Source organism: Rhinoraja longicauda, chromosome 4 (assembly GCF_053455715.1).
Source record: "Rhinoraja longicauda isolate Sanriku21f chromosome 4, sRhiLon1.1, whole genome shotgun sequence".
NCBI classification, from domain to species: domain Eukaryota; kingdom Metazoa; phylum Chordata; class Chondrichthyes; order Rajiformes; family Arhynchobatidae; genus Rhinoraja; species Rhinoraja longicauda.
The window spans coordinates 58,991,250-59,009,350 of record NC_135956.1 but is presented as its reverse complement, the minus strand read 5'-3'; the positions used below and the strand labels follow the sequence as shown (position 1 = coordinate 59,009,350).

Genomic DNA, 18,101 nt, shown 5'->3' with positions numbered 1-18,101 from the left:
CTCAATTGGAATGACTCCTGTATTTTGACAAATCCATGTTTTTTTAAATGCCCCAAATTCTTCAAGTCTCAATCTGAATTGGAATGGCTCTAAAATTGCAAGAAAGTACAGCATTTATTGGAGATGAGCACAAATGCTGGAAATCTGAAACCCAGATGGAAAATGAAGTCCTTTTATTTACGGATACTGCACAACTTAGTGAATATTTCCAATTTTTTAAATTTTCTTTCATTCTCCACTGGAATTAAATTAAAATTTGATCCAGAATAATTAACAAATACAATACCCGTTACATTTAAACTGCAGTCTTGTGATTTTTTGTTGTTTTGTCTTTACTTTCTTTGCCTATTATCTGTTAGAAACATAGAAAATAGGTGCAGGAATACGCCATCCGGCCCTTCGAGCCAGCACTGCCATTCAATATAATCATGGCTGATCATCCAAAATCAGTACCCTGTTCCTGCTTTCTCCCCATATCCCTTGATTCTGTTGATACTTAATGACATCAAGATTTGAAAGATGTTTTATAACTAATATCACTACTGAAAATTTTATGTCAGTGGGATGATTAACTAGAACTTTAAGGGAAAATATGGGCAATAGACAATGGACAATAGGTGCAGGAGTAGGTCATTCAGCCCTTCGAGCCAGCACCGCCATTCAATGCGATCATGGCTGATCACTCTCAATCAGTACCCCGTTCCTGCCTTCTCCCCATACCCCCTCACTCCGCTATCCTTAAGAGCTCTATCCAGCTCTCTCTTGAAAGCATCCAACGAACTGGCCTCCACTGCCTTCTGAGGCAGAGAATTCCACACCTTCACCACTCTCTGACTGAAAAAGTTCTTCCTCATCTCCGTTCTAAATGGCCTACCCCTTATTCTTAAACTGGCCCCTTGTTCTGGACTCCCCCAACATTGGGAACATGTTTCCTGCCTCTAATGTGTCCAATCCCCTAATTATCTTATATGTTTCAATAAGATCCCCCCTCATCCTTCTAAATTCCAGTGTATACAAGCCCAATCGCTCCAGCCTTTCAACATACGACAGTCCCGCCATTCCGGGAATTAACCTAGTGAACCTACGCTGCACGCCCTCCATAGCAAGAATATCCTTCCTCAAATTTGGAGACCAAAACTGCACACAGTACTCCAGGTGCGGTCTCACCAGGGCCCGGTACAACTGTAGAAGGACCTCTTTGCTCCTATACTCAACTCCTCTTGTTATGAAGGCCAACATTCCATTGGCTTTCTTCACTGCCTGCTGTACCTACATGCTTCCTTTCATTGACTGATGCACTAGGACACCCAGATCTCGTTGAACTCCCCCTCCTCCTAACTTGACACCATTCAGATAATAATCTGCCTTTCTATTCTTACTTCCAAAGTGAATAATCTCACACTTATCTACATTAAACTGCATCTGCCATGTATCCGCCCACTCACACAACCTGTCCAAGTCACCCTGCAGCCTTATTGCATCTTCCTCACAATTCACACTACCTCCCAGCTTAGTATCATCTGCAAATTTGCTAATGGTACTTTTAATCCCTTCGTCTGTCATTAATGTATATCGTAAATAGCTGGGGTCCCAGCACCGAACCTTGCGGTACCCCACTGGTCACTGCCTGCCATTCCGAAAGGGACCCATTTATCCCCACTCTTTGCTTTCTGTCTGTCAACCAATTTTCTATCCATGTCAGTACCCTACCCCCAATACCATGTGCCCTAATTTTGCCCACTAATCTCCTATGTGGGACCTTGTCGAAGGCTTTCTGAAAGTCGAGGTACACCACATCCACTGACTCTCCCCTGTCAATTTTCCTAGTTACATCCTCAAAAAATTCCAGTAGATTTGTCAAGCATGATTTCCCCTTCGTAAATCCATGCTGACTCGGAATGATCCTGTTACTGCTATCCAAATGCTCAGCAATTTCGTCTTTTATAATTGACTCCAGCATCTTCCCCACCACTGATGTCAGACTAACTGGTCTATAATTACCCGTTTTCTCTCTCCCTCCTTTCTTAAAAAGTGGGATAACATTTGCTATCCTCCAATCCACAGGAACTGACCCTGAATCTATAGAACATTGAAAAATAATCTCCAATGCTTCCACTATTTCGAGAGCCACCTCCTTAAGTACCCTGGGATGCAGACCATCAGGCCCTGGGGATTTATCAGCCTTCAGTCCCATCAGTCTACCCAAAACCATTTCCTGCCTAATGTGGATTTCCTTCAGTTCCTCCATCACCCTAGGTTCTCCGGCCCCTAGAACATTTGGGAGATTGTGTGTATCTTCCTCAGTGAGAAATATCACCATTGGCATTTTTGTTTAACTTGAAATGATCTCACAATGTTACAACATTTCCAATTATTGGTTTGTGTAGTAAGGAACTGCAGATGCTGGTTTAAACCAAAGATAGACACAAAAAGCTGGAGTAACTCAGATGGACAGGCAGTATCCTTGGAGAGAAGGAATGGGTGATGTCTGAAGAAGGGTCTCGACCAAAACGTTACCCATTCCTTCTCTCCAAAGATGCTGCTTGTCCCGCTGAGTTACTCCAACTTTTTTGTGTCTATCTCCAATTATTGGTTTTATTAATTTTTCTGTGGCGGCTCCCGAGGGTCGGGCCATACCACTCACGACCCCTCGGCACGGGAATGGGTCGAGCCAAGGAGGCGGACTTCGGCCGGGAGTATAAAGGTCAAGGACCGCATGACTCTCATTCCCTTTTGGAGTTCCAGAGATACAGTAAACACGCTTTCGTTAACCTTGACTACTTGTCGTTATTTTGGCCTACTTGGCCCACTACATTGGTGACCTCGAACGGTCCATTATAGAAAAATGGACAAGACATGGGGCTCAGCCTTCGCCTCGCTGTCCGAGGGCGCTACACTGGCTATCGAGGCAATTTCTGTAGCCCTCCCTACCTTTTGGACCCACCGACCCCACGTCTGGTTCCAGCAAGCTGAGGTATATTTCCAGCTCAAATCCATCCGGTCGGATGATACACGGTTTTTCTACCTGGTTGGAGCCCTGGACCAGGACACGGTCCAGCGGGTAACCGAGTTCCTCGCCGACCTACCGACCCAAGGTAAATACAAGGCGCTTAAAGATCTATTGCTGGAAACTTACCGGCTCCCGAGAATGGAGCGGGCTAAAAGAATCCTCCAAATGCCTCCCCTGGGCGACCGGCGCCCATCCGCGCTGCTTAGTGACATGCTCGCGTTGCTGGACGGTCACAAACCTTGCCTCCTTTTCGACTATGTATTTCTCCACTTACTGCCGTCCGACATTCGCATGCAGCTCAGTGAAGGGCCTTTTGATGATCTCCAGGCCCTCGGCAGGCGTGCAGACGCCCTTTGGGCGGCGCGCAGTGATGACGTCATGACGCTGCGCGTCACTCCGGCAGCGCCCGAAATAGCCTGGTCGGGAGGGGCGGCTGTGGAAGGAGTCAAACCTGCGCCCCGGAGGCCTGCACGGGCTCCCCCGGCGGCAGCCGCAGGTACTGCACCTGCTTTTCAACGACAGCAGGCTTCAGACAACACCTTGGTTAAGAACTGGTGTTATTACCACCAGCGCTGGGGTGCTGCAGCCCGACGATGCCGCCTGCCATGCGCGTACCCGGGAAACGCTGTGGCCGGCTGCCAGTAGACCCCGCGGCGGCCGGCCAGATTCACCGCCTTTTTGCTTGGGATCGGGTTTCGGGTAATCGTTTTCTTGTGGATACCGGGGCAGAGTTGAGCGTGCTGCCTCCTTCGATGCAGGACATTCATTCTGGGAAGCGCGGTTCCGCCCTCACCGCTGCGAATGGAACCAGCATTCGAACCTATGGTGTGCGCACGGTGAAGATCACTTTCGGCTCTTGCCACTTTACTTGGCAGTTCACCGTGGCCGACGTCTCCCAACCGTTGCTCGGGGCGGACTTTTTGCGGGCGCATTCCCTCCTGGTGGATGTCAGGAGGCAGCAATTGGTCCACAGTGCAACAATGCAGCCCATTACATTAGGGTTGGTCTGTCCTGTTGCTCGACCGCTGTCATCGGTCGAATCCACCTATGCTCGAATCCTGGCGGAATTCCCGGACATCACGGCGCCGCAATTTCGTACGTCAAACCCCAAGCATGGGGTGGTGCATTTCATCGTCACGACCGGCCCACCCCTCCACGCACGAGCGCGCCGACTTCCGCCGGATAAATTGCGTCTGGCGCGGCAGGAATTCCGCGACATGGAATCCTTGGGGATCGTTCGACCATCGAACAGTCCATGGGCGTCCCCACTTCACATGGTCCCCAAGGCAAGCGGTGGCTGGCGGCCTTGCGGGGATTATCGGCGACTGAACGCCGCTACCACGGCGGACCGATACCCCGTACCCCACATTCAGGATTTCAACGCCCACCTCGCCGGGGCTACTATATTCTCCAAAGTGGATCTGGTGCGGGGTTACAACCGACCGGAGGCCGTGTCAATTAATCGCCTCAAGCCAGCGCACTTGGACATTGACCAGCCGGTGCGGGTTGCACAGCCTCGGCCGCGCGGGCGCCCCCCTTTACAAGTGCCTCCAACACCGCACCCGCCGATCCCCTCATCTCGACCGGTATTTGTACCCCCTTCTCCGCCCCCGGTTGTCCCTCCAGCAGTGCCCCCGCCAGCCCCCCCGGTTGTCCCTTCAGCTGAGCCCCCGCCAGACCCCCCGTCGGACGGGTACCGTACACGGTTCGGTCGACTAGTGCGACCACCGGTGCGCTTCGTGCCTCTGGTTCTGGGGGGGGGTCCTGTGGCGGCTCCCGAGGGTCGGGCCATACCACTCACGACCCCTCGGCACGGGAATGGGTCGAGGCAAGGAGGCGGACTTCGGCCGGGAGTATAAAGGTCAAGGACCGCATGACTCTCATTCCCTTTTGGAGTTCCAGAGATACAGTAAACACGCTTTCGTTAACCTTGACTACTTGTCGTTATTTTGGCCTACTTGGCCCACTACATTTTCATTGTTTTTATCCCTTGTGGTATTACTGAGTTTTCACATTATTTGTACATCTTGACTGATTTATTTTGATCACCACTTCATGTATTAAAGTAGAAATGGGAATAGACTAAACAGTCCCCCTGTGTCTGCTGCACCATTCAGTTTGATCATGATTGATTTCCACCTCAGCTGTGATTATCTACTTTAGCCACACATCCTATGCTATTTGCCTTGAACAGATGATTAATTAATATCTGCCCTGCAATTTTTAAATGAATCTGCAATCTTTTTGGTAGACACAAAATGCTGAAGTAACTCAGCTGGTCAACCAGCATCACTGGAGAAAATGGATAGGAGACTTTTGGTTCAGGACCCTTCTTCAAGAGGGTCCTGACCCGAAACAGCACCTTTCTATTTTTTGACACGTTGAAATACTCCAAAAGTTTGTGTCAATTTTTGGTATAAACCAGTATCTGCAGTTCCTTCCTATTACATTATTATCTTTATGGAATAAGCAGGTTATGCTTTCCACTCTCTTCACGAGAGCAAAAGTACCTCTAAATTGCCTCGTTCTAATCTTAGTCCATTTCTGGATGCCCGCATAAAATAAATATGTTTGTCATATGCATTTGTCAAATCTCTTAATCATCTCAAATACCTCAATTGGGCCTCTCATGGGAAGTAAAAGGAAAGTTCATGCAAACACTCCTCGGTTTTTCTTCTGGTGAATTTGTGCTGTACCTCTTCAGGACGAAGGTAACAATTTAATTTCATAATGCTTTTTGTTATTGCATTGTTCAGTTGTAAGGGCTAGTTTATATCGAAGGTAGACACAAAGTTTACAAAGTGGTGGAGTAACTCAGCGGGTTAGGCAGCATTTCTGGAGAATAAGAATGGGTGACGTTTCAGGTCAGAATTCAGTGCAGAGGGAGATCAGTGAGAGGGGGTCTTACAGAACTCCCATTGGACAGAGGAGAACTTCTTCAAAGTAGGTATACCTTAAGGTGATTTTGCAGTGGAGCAGACATAATATGTAGAAAGTAAACTCAGATGCTATTTTATACAGAAGATAGACACAAAGAACCCATCTTTTTCCTCCAGAGATGCTGCTTGACCAGCTGAGATACTCCACCACTTTGTGTCTACATTCAGTATAACCCAGCCTTTACAACTGAACAATGCAGTAACAAAAAGCAATGTGAAATTAAATTTCAATGCCTTGTCAATATTAAGGCAGGATGGGCAGATGATGTCATAACAAAGGGCGGCACAGTCACGCAGTGGTACAGTTGATGCCTTACAACGCCAGAGACCTGGGTTCGATCCTGACAACTGTCCCCGTGTAGGATTTCTCCGAGTGCTCCAGTTTCCTCTCATATTCCAAAGATGTGCAGGTTTGTAGGTTAATTGGTTTCTTTAAATTGCCCCTAGTGTGTAGGATGCGAAACTGGGATAACATGGATCTAGAGTGGGGTGATTGATGGTCAGCGCGGACTCTGTGGGCTAAAGGGCCTGTTTCCACACTATATCTAAAACTAAATAATGAATGCTTACGTCATGCTAGTAGCCTGAAAACATGCACCTAGAGTAAATAGAAATGACCTGTCCTCCTTTGATCTGTTGACTCTCATTCATACTTGTTCAAGTGCCTAATTGGATAACTTACTCACAATTCATATTAAAACAACCAGTTGTTTTAGAGTAATAGAGAGTCATAGAGTGATACAGTGCGGAAACAGGCCCTTCGGCCCAACTTGCCCACACCGGCCAACATGTCCCAGCTACACTAGTCCCACCTGCCTGCGCTTGGTCCATATCCCTCCAAAGTTATCCTATCCATGTACCTGTCTAATTGTTTCATAAACATTGGGATAGTCCCAGCCTCAACTACCTCCTCTGGCAGCTTGTTCCATACACCCACCACCCTTTGTGTGAAAAAGTTACCCCTCAGATTCCTAATAAATCTTTTCCCCTTCACCTTGAACCTATGAGCCCTGGTCCTCGATTACCCTACTCTGGGCAAGAGATTCTGCGCATCTACCCAATCTATTCTTCTCATGATTTTATACACCTCAATAAGATCACCCCTCATCCTCCTGTATTCCAAGGAATACCCAGCCCACTCAACCTCTCCCTATAGCTCAGACCCTCTAGTCCTGGCAACATCCTCGTAAATCTTCTCTGAACCCTTTTAAGCTTGACAATATCTTTCCTATAACATAGTGCACAGAACTGAACAAAATACTCTAAATGCAGTCTCGCCAACGTCTTACACAACTGCAACATGACCTCCCAACTTCTATACTCAATACTCTGACTGAAGAAGGTCAATGTGCCAAAAGCCTTTTTGACCACCTTATCCACCTGTGACTCGACCTTCAAGGAATCATGCACTTGCACTCCTAGATCGCTCTGCTCTACAACACTCCCCAGAGGCCTACCATTCACTGTAGGTCCGGCCCTTGTTAGAAGTCCCAAAATGCAACACCTCACATTTCTCTGTATTAAATGCCATCAACCATTCCTCAGCCCAACTGGCCAATCGATCAAGATCCTGCTGCAATCTTTCACAACCATCTTCACTGCCTGCAAAACCACCCACCTTTGTATCATCAGCAAACTTGCTAATCTTGCCCTAAAATGTACTCATCCAAATCATTGATGTAGATGACAAACAGTAACGGGCCCAGCACCAAACCTTGAGGCACACCACCAGGCACAGGCCTCCAGTCCGAAAAGCAACCTTCCACCATCACCCTCTGCTTCCTTCCATGAAGCCAATTTGCTGTCCGTTCAGCTACCTCTCCTTGAATCCCATGCGATCTAACCTTGCAGAGCAGCCTACCATGTGGAACTATGTTGAATGCCTTACAGAAATCCATGTATACAACATCTGCAGCTCTGCTCTCATCGACCTTTTTGGTCACGTCTTCAAAAAACTCCCCTCCCCCCTCCCTACCCCTGCCTCCAACCCCTCCCCTCCCCTCCCCTTCCTCTCTGCCCCTTCCCCTCCCTCCCACTCCATCCCCCTCAACCCCCTTACCCTCCCTCCCTCCACCCCCCTCCCTCCTTCCCTCCCTCCCCCTCCCTCCCTAGGAGATATATTTAAACTTTAAAATGTGAATAACTTTAAAAATATAACACCGATCAATAAAACTTCTTCCATTAGCACCAAAGGGACGACGGTGAGTAAAGAGCCTGTCCCACATAGGCGATTTTTTAGGCGACTGCCGGCGACTGTCAAAGTCGTAGCAGATTGCCAAAATTTTCTTTTACCTGATGACAATGACCACGACAATGCCGAGTCAGGTCAAGATTACACCGTCTTCGGAAACATCGCGAAAATTCCCACGCTGTCAATGCTTCTCCGGCGTCCTCATTTTAGCTGAAATCACTGACAAGTCAGTAAGTACTTGAGAGTTTTGAAATATAACATCTTGCCCGGGTTACTTGAAAACCAAGCTTCACGGTAACAAGGCATAAACTGGATTTACTTCCAGTTTACTAATAGCAGTATTAAGAAATTTAATTTTAAAAGTGGTTAAGTGGATTTTTGTGAAAAGTGTGTGGGCATTCCCTGAAAATATGCAGGAGATGCATATCGGGTTTCTGGGTTGCATATCTGGGTTGGGAGCCCACTTTAAATTTAATCGTTGAAGTCCATAAACATCGCAAAAATTCCCACGCTTACCTGGCCGTCAAACTGTCGCCTCCAATCTACCTGTCAAATGTCCTGACGGTAAATAAATTGGTTAAACACAAGTATTTTATGGTATCTTCAAATGACTTTACTTATTTTAATATTATGTGCTTCTAAATGCATCTAAGAGAACCTAGCAAACCTGGGGACAGCATGCAACAGCACCTGCAATAAGCAACGATACCTGGCAACAAGCCAGCTGTCGTCGAAAAAATTCACTCAGGTTGATTTCTCAGCGACGCCCTGAGATCCACTACGATTCTTGGACGACTCCTCGCGATCATGCCCGCGACACCCCAGAGAACTGTCGGCGACAGCCTCGTCACCGGCAGTTGCCTTAAAATCGCCTAAGTGGGCCAGTCCCTTAAGGTGGGCCTAAAATTATCGTGCTATCGTATGCTGTTTTGGCTGTAGTTCAGGAACAAACAAGATTCAAGATTCAAGATTCAAGATATCTTTATTTGTCATCCAAAAAACAAGTTTTTTGGACGAAATTTCGTCACCCACAGTCCAACAATAAGAGCAATAAAATACGCAAATTACACAACCCCAACCAACACAAAACCCCCCAAAAAGAAACATCCATCACAGTGAGTCTCCTCCAGTCCCCTCCTCACTGTGATGGAAGGCCAGAATGTCTTTTTCTCTTCCCCTGCCGTCTTCTCCTGCGGTCAGGCTGTTGTCGTTGCCATGTTCCAGGCTGCGCCGGACGGTGAAATGTCCGCAACGGGCCGACCCAAGCCCCGCTGCAAGTCGGGGCGGTCGGGGCTCCCGACATTGAAGCCCCCGCCGAGCAGAGAAAATTCCGTGGCCTATTTCAGGCCGCGCCGGACGGTGAAATATCCGCGGCGGGCCGACCCAAGCCCCGCGATCCGGGGCGGGCGAACACGCTGCCGCTGCCGGAGCTCCCGATGTCGGCATCCACGCGGCCCGAGCCTAAGGCGAGTCGCAGCCGCTCCCGCAGCCTCCGAGAACGGCCGGCTCCGCTGATGGTGAGTCTGGTCCGCGGGCTCTGCGAACCAGAGCCCTGGAGGCCGCCAGCTCCAGGAGTTGGGCCGATGGTAGGCCGCAGCAGGAACGGAGACCCGACCTAGAAAACAAAGGTCGGGTCTCCGTTCGGAAGGGATACATATTTACAATGTTACAGTTCCCCCCCTCCCCCCCCCACACCCACACATAGTACTCAACACAAAAACACCACATCACAACTACAAACAAACAAACAAATTAGAGTTTTAGTATATAGATGACCACCTACTGCTTCTTTTTCATATCCGAAAGTGTTGATCACAGGACCCCAAAGATTTGTTTTGCCAAAATTCTATTATTTTCTCCATTTGCATTTGTTATCTATGTTCAGTCACTAAAATCCTATGACTTTCACTGCTGGTATTTAGAGATCATCCTTTGTTGTGATTTGGATGAAATTGAATAGAATTTATAATGATGGGCATATTTGACATACCTCATTGAAAATTACTCAGGTTTTGTCTCTTTTCTTATTGATACAATTTCTCAACAACATTGACTACTTTGAATAGTTCACAGGTGGATTAATGTATATCTTCCTTAATTATCTTAGTAATCCTCCACGCATTGTATGATAACTTTCTATTCTGATCCTTTGGAAGAACTTCACTTTAATTGATCAGGCTGGGTATGTCACAGAAAATATACAAACTGAACATTGTAGTTAAAATGAGTTTATTTAATGCCTGCCCTTGTGTCAAATAAATGGACTATTAGTATTTTGAAGCATCTCCATTGTTTAATGTTTCTGTTGTTTTTTGCAGGGCTTTGCAACTGTAGATGGGCCGCTGGGACGCTGCATTCTTGCACTAAGTGAGCCACATGATGAATCTGCACCCAGCATTTTATCAAGGATAGCAAGAATCCGTGCATCTCTTCGCCTATTTATGAGTAAACAGCATTCGTAAGCAGAATAATTTATCTTAAAATAACCCACTCTTTAACATTGCACTGAGGTCCAGCAATGTAAACTGTTGCCGATATGAATTGCGTCTATATAGTGACTTGTCTTTTGAGACAGGCAGCACATCTCAGGCTATGAATACCTTTTCCAGATCAGTCACTGATGTATTGCTGTAGAGAAACCAGCAGTCAGACTACTCACTGGAACCCCCACAAACCTGCTTATGCAAAGTTTTCAGTAAGCCCCAGTACAGTAAGGAGACCCAAGAAAATCTTCCTGAAAACAAATATTAAAATACATCATATGATCGCTCCTGTTTATTGTACCTTGCTAATCACGAATTTGTTTCAACAATCACTAAAATGAAGTTGATTGGATGAGATAAAATACTGTGGAAGGAGACTTGACAAAGCGTAACAATCAGCATTGACTTGTCTCATTACATCTGGTATACCTGGAAAGGTGCATTATAAAAAAAAAAATCCTACTTTTTTTTCCATATAATTTAATTATCGAACGTGAGTTACACTAAATAAAACAATTTTCAATGTCTTTCAGAGTATCATGTACATGCAAGGGATTTATTTATAAACATGAAAAATGTTTATGGAACTACATCTTTGTGACAAGTATTGTCGAAAGACAATTTTGCATCATTGTAATATGATAAGAATCTTCAGTTTCATTAAGCTGTCCGAGTATCATGCCTTTGTAATTCATGGCATCTGCTTTAGCAAACATGCAGATTTCTCGAGAATGCTTCCGAATAACAGACTAGAAACCCTATGTGGGGGAAATTCAACCCTCTGTCTTCTTGATATCCAAATGAAGGAATATTGTAAGCTAAAATAAATGGGGTTGGGGTGGTGGGTGGTGTTGATTTGATATTGTTTTTTAATAGTAACAATCTCTCTTTTGTCCAATGCTCCCATGGAGCTAAAGTAATTCAGAATTCATTTATGGGAAATTTGGTCAAGATTATTCCTCCCATTGTGTAGGAAAGAACTGCAGGTACTAAATTAGTTTAAATCATAGGTAGACACAAAATGCTGGAGTAACTCAGTGGGACAGGCAGCATCTCTGGAGAGAAGGAATGGATGATGTTTTGGGTCAAGGCCCTTCTTTAGACTGATTCCTCCCATTGTTGTCTTATAAATATCATTTGAGATCCATTTGGCAGAAAAATCTAATTTCTAATCCAGTTTAAAACCATTTACTGAAAGTTTGATCCCTGAAGGAACCTGGTGTGGCAATCAGATTAAAAGCATTTGGGAGGCCATCAATTCTTTGTCAAACAGTAATCTGCACTCAGAAATCTAAAAATACTAAAACTGAGAAGCATTGAAGGTGAAATAACAAACTGAAATGATCAAATGGCAACATCATACAAGGTTAAGGCTACAACTCATTGCAAAGAATAATTGGATCTCTTTGCGAACTGTAATAACATTCTGCAGCCTTGAAAAGAAATTGACTGGAATGGAACTGTTTTATATGTCACAAATCCCCAGCCAAGTAAGATTTACATTATTAGTTTGTCCTTCATTCTTCCATTGGTTTATTCCAGAAATGTGAACACATTGTAAAAGTGCATAATTTTACATTGTCAATTAAGTGATTGTAAGTCAGAGGTTATTTCTACATTCTGTTATCCTCACAATACCATCGTAGAATCCCATGTATGACTAGGATGATATATTGGAGCAGTGCGAACATTTGTAATGCTGTTCTGTTGTCCATCTCCTTTGCATGTTGTGTTTTGGAGGCACAAGAAACTGCAGATGCTGGAAACTTAAGCAAAAACTCAGATCAAACATTTGTAGAGGGAATGCTGGAGAACTCAGCAGATCAAACATCTGTAGAGGGAATGGGCAGGCAACATTTTGGGTTGAGAGCCTTCATCAGACTAATCTGAGGAAGGCCTTTGGCCTTGTTGCCTGCTACAACAAAATATGCTTTTTTGAGAAAACTGTTACATCACAATAGAGAGAGAAGGTTCAGGAAGGTAAGAGTGTAATGTTAGGGAACTGGGTAATTAATGGTGGTTTACAAGAGAATGAGAAGGAAGGCTGCAAATATTGATCATATCCTCTATGCTTGTTATTTGTGAGGACAAGAAGAAAACAATGCAGGGTGGGGCAGCCGCAAATGCCGAAGACAGTCCAAGATGGTGGAGAGTAGAATAGAAATATGGTCATGATAGGGAAGTCAATAGTTGGATGGGTAGATAGAATCCTGTACAGTCAAGAGCAAGAATTCCTAATGGCATAGAACACAATAGTGCTGGAGCAACTCAATGGGCCAAGAAGCATCTCTGGAGGACATAGTTAGGTGACGTTTCAGGTCAGGACACTTCTTCAGACTCATTGAAGTAGGAGAGAGAAAGTTGGAAGTGAGTTGAGGGCGGGACAAAGCCTGTAAAGTCACATTTGTTGTCTTTTCAACTCAGGCCTTTGTTCAATCATCTGCCAATCAACTCCCTTCCCCCTACCTGTATCCACTTATCACTTGCCAGGCTCTGTCCTGTTCCCACCTCTCCTCTAGCTTTCTCCCCCTTCCTGCAGTAAGACTAAAGAAGTGTCCCCCACACAAGATCTAACTCTAACTCTCTCTTGAAAACATCCAGTGAATTGGCCTCCACTGACTTCTGCGGCAGAAAATTCCTCAGATTCTCAACTCTCTGGGAGAAAACGTTTTTCACTCATCTCAGTCCTAAATGGCCTACCCCATATTCTTAAACTGTGACCCCTGGTTCTGGACTCCCCCAACATTGGGAACATTTTTCCTGCATTTAGCCTGTCCAGTCCTTTAAGATTTTATATGTTTCTATAAGATCCCCTCTCATCCAGTGAATACAAGCCCAGTCGACCCATTCTTTCATCATATGTCAGTCCCGCCATCCCGGGAATTAACCTGGTGAACCTTCGCTGCACTCCCTCAATAGCAAGAATGTCCTTCCTCATATTAGGAGACCAAAATTGCACACAATACTCCAGGTGTGGTCTCACTAGGGCCCTGTGCAACTGCAATAGGACCTCCTAGAAACATAGAAAATAGGTGCAGGAGTAGGCCATTCGGCCCTTCGAGCCTGCACCGCCATTCAATATGATCATGGCTGATCATCCAGCTCAGTAACCTGTACCTGCCTTCCCTCCATACCCCCTGATCCCTTTAGCCATAAGGGCCACATCTAACTCCCTCTTTAATATAGCCAATGAACTGGTCTCAACTACCTTCTGCGGCAGAGAATTCCACAGACTCACCACTCTCTGTGTGAAGAAATGTTTTCTCATCTCGGTCCTAAAAGACTTTCCCCTTATCCTTGAGCTGTGACCCCTGGTTCTGGACTTCCCCAACATCGGGAACAATCTTCCCGCATCTAGCCTCTCCAACCCCTTAAGAATTTTATATGTTTCAATAAGATCCCCCCTCAGTCTTCTAAATTCCTTGCTCCTAAGCTCAAATCCTCTCGCAATGAAGGCCAACAAGCCATTGGCTTTCTTTGCTGCCTGCTGTACCTGCATGCTTACTTTCGGTGACTAATGTACAAGGACACCCAGGTCTCATTGCACCTCCCCTTTTCCTAATCTGACACCATTTAGATAATAATCTGCCTTCTTGTTCTTACCACCAAAGTGGATAACCTCACATTTATCCACATTATACTGCATCTGCCATGCATCTGCCCAATACTGCCACCCAGCTTTGTGTCATCCGCAAACTTGGAGATGTCACATTTAATTCCCTCGTCTAAATTGTTGATATATATTGTAAATAACTGGGGTCCCAGCATCGGAGCCTTGAGGCACCCCACTAGTCAATGCCTGCCTTTCTGAAAAGGACCCATTAATTCTTACTCTTTGCTTCCTGTCTGCCAATCAGTTCTCTATCCATGTCAATACTCTACCCCCAATACCATGTGCTCTAATTTTGAACATGAATCTCTTGTGTGGGACCTTGTCAAAGGCTTTCTGAAAGTCCAGATACACCACATCCACTGGCTCTCCCTTGTCCATTCTACTTGTTACATCCTCAATAAATTCCAGAAGGTTGGTCAAGTATAATTTCCCCATCATAAATCCATGCTGACTTTGACCGTTCCTGTCACTGCTTTCCATATGCGCTGCTATAACATCTTTAATAATCAACTCAAGCATCTTCCTCACTACTGATATAAGGCTAACTGGTCTATATTTTCCCTTTTTCTCTCTCCTTCCTTTCTTAAAAAGTGGAGTTACTTTGGCTATCCTCCAGTCCACAGGAGCTGATCCAGAGAACATTGGAAAATGATCACCAATGCATCCACGATTTCTAGGACCACCTCCTTGAGTACTCTGGGATGCAGACCATCAGGCCCTGGGGATTTATCTGCCTTCAGTCCCAACAGATTTCTAACACCATTTCCTGACTAATGTGGATTCCCTTCAGTTCCTCCCTCCCACTCGATCCTCAGTCCCCTAGTAGTTCTTGGAGATTGTTTGTGTCTTCCTTAGTGAAGATTGAACCAAAGCACTCAAGGTTTCAAGGTCAGTTAATTGTCGCATGTACCAATTAAGGTACAGTGAAATTTGAGTTGCCATACTGTTTAACTTCTGCCATTTCCTTGTTTCCCATTATAAATTACCTGTCTCTGATTGTAAGGGACCTACATTTGTTTTCACTAATCTTTTCATTTTTACATATCTAAAAAAGCTTTATATTCAGTTTTTATATTTCCCGCAAGCTTTCTTTCATGTGCTTTTTTCCAGCATCTGGTCGCCAGTAGATTATGGATCTCCTGATTTATCCAAGTCTTCTGGATATGGAACACTTAGGTCTTAGTGGGAACACATTCTCTACATATTTCCTTATGAAGTTGGTAACAACCCATATAAACTTACAAGCTAAAATCAGTTCCAAGTTGCTTTGGTCCAATGAAGAATTCCCTATTAGCACATTTATGGAAATACTTGAAGTTTGGGCACTCAGCTACCGGAGAACTAATAGAAATTAATCTTTACTTGGTTTGGCAGTGGACCATTTTTTAAGTGATTGTTTAAATGCAACTGGAGTTGTGAAAAGTCGATGAGCTAAACAAAAACGTTTTATTTTGTTTCCTGCTTTACAGGCACAACTTCTAGTAAGATCATCATCAAAATGATAGTTATGAATCAAATTAGTAGAGCTTCAGTTCTGCAATAACAAACAATTTTGTAACATACACAACGTGCATTAGCTACCTTATTTATAACTGGTCTAGTTTGTTTGCCATTATCAGATGTTTTTTCAGGGAATGTAATCTCGCTGTTTTTTAACTTCAGTAAATTGTTTATTTTCTCTGTTTGATGAACAGGGTACGCTCTGTAGCTATTACACACTTAATGCCACATTTGGTAAATGAAGAAGATGTCTCCAATAAACAGCCTGCATTACAAGGAAGTATATTCAACAATGTGTCTGATCTGTATATATTGGATAAGACTATTGATTTACAGTTGGAAGAAAATGACAAAACTTTTTTAAAGGTAAGAATCCATTACTTTGTTTCCTTCATTCATCTTTCTGGGCAAATAATTCCTAAAATTGGGCGGCATGGTGGCGCAGCAGTTGAGCTGCTGCGTTACAGCGCCAAAGACCTAGGTTCGATCATGACTATGGGTGGTGTCTGGAAGGAGTTTGTACGTTCTCCCCGTGGCCTGCATGGGTTTTCACCAGGGTCTCTAGTTTCCTCCCATATTCCAAAAACATAAAGATTTATAGGCTAATTGGCTTGGTAAAATTGTAAATTGTCCCTAGTGTGTGTAGAATAGCATTAGTGTGTGGGGATCGCTGATCGTCGCGGACTCAGTGGGCCAAAGGGCCTATTTCCACGCTGGACCACTATACTATACTAAACTAAATGTAATAATATGCAGTTAAAGGTAAAAACAAAGTGACCAAATGTAATGCATTAAGGTTTGCTATAGATTGCTTCTAATCGGTAAGTGAAAATTTTTAAACATTGCTGATGGTGGAAATCTGAAATAAAACACAAAAATGCTAGAAATACTTAGCAGGTCAACAGTGGGAGAAAAAAAAGCACAGTTAATGTTTCAGGTCCAATGCCCTTTGTCAAAAATGGGCAGGAGACAATACAAGTTAGTTCTCACTTATGAAATAGGTAGAGGAGGGATGAGTAGAATAAAGGAGCTTGTGAGCTTGTATAGGTTGTATAGGTTACTATGGCAGTTATAAGCAGATGCTGCCCTGCTTATGTTATGTAGTGATAATGACAGTGCAGTGGAACATGCACAGCAGAGCAGGTTATACTAATTTAGAGATATTTGAAATTGAAGTTGGGGAAAGTGCCAGGAAGGAGGCGGTTGAGGAGGGAACGGATGAGTGAACTAAGGAGATGCGGAGGGAGTAGTCTGTGCAGATGGCGGTCATGGGTGGGGATGGGATGATGTTACTAGTGGTGGGATCATGTTGAATACTTGTCTGTAATAACAAAATGTTGGAAGAACTCAGCAGGTCATATAGCATCTGTGAAGAGAATGGATAAACAACTTTTCAGGGGCCTAACTCGCTGAGTTCCCCCGACACTTTGTTTTCACATATCTGCAATAAGTTCCATCAACAGTGGTTCTTCATATTGACATCCTCATTATGCCATTCCTTCAGTTTCTAATGCTTCATTTCATTTGGAGAGTTTTATGATTATAAATGTTCTTCGATAAGTAAATTGGAAACTAGTTGTTATCTGGGAATGATTTCAGGAACACGTCTTTCAGCTTTTCAACATCCAACATTAATCATATTCAGAGTATACGGGTAGTTTGAAGACGCAACAGATTTCTAAAAACCTCTTAACCAAACCCCTCGTGACTGGTTCTCCAGCCTACCAGTCTCAGGGGAATGCACAAACTCCACACACTAATAGTGCTGGGTGTTATATTGAACCAACGTTGCTGAAGCTGTGAGACGGTTACTCTACCAGCTGCATCCTGGTGCCATCTCTAAAGGAAACCCAAAGAAGGGTCCGACCCGAAATATTGTGTGTCATTTTTCCTCCACAGATGCTGCTTGACCGGTTGAGTTCCTCCAGCACTTGTTTCTTGCTCGGTATACAGGAGATTTGAAGTAATACAGTACAGTTTAGTTTATTGTCACATGTACCAAAGTGCAGTGAAAAGCTTTTGTTGCGTGCTATCAAGTCAGCAGAAAGACAATACATGATTACAGTCGAACCATTTACAGTGTATGGTAGATGATAAGGGAATAGCGTTTAGTGCAAGGTAAAGCCAGTAAAGTCCGATCAAAGATAGTCCAAGGGTCACCAAAGAGGTAGCTTGTAGTTCAACACTGCTCTCTGGTTGTAGTAGGATGATTCAGTTGCCTGATAACAGCTGGGAAGAAACTGGCCCTGAATCTGGAGGTATGCGTATATAATTCTCTGCTGAAGTTTACATCACTGAAACTGGGTCTAATAGGTCTGTGCTAAAGTTTCTACATCACAAGAGCTTTTGATGATGAATCTTTCAC

General features: G+C 44.6%; 1 protein-coding gene across 1 annotated transcript in view; it reads left to right on the top strand.

The window, feature by feature from the left end:
- The window catches only part of rttn (rotatin), a 175,102-nt gene that overhangs the window by 49,355 nt on the left and 107,646 nt on the right, over positions 1-18,101 (top strand). The window contains exons 17-18 of the mRNA XM_078398650.1: positions 10,459-10,598; positions 15,931-16,102. Of these exons, the coding sequence (XP_078254776.1) occupies positions 10,459-10,598; positions 15,931-16,102 (312 nt within the window). The remainder of the gene's footprint in view (positions 1-10,458; positions 10,599-15,930; positions 16,103-18,101) is intronic.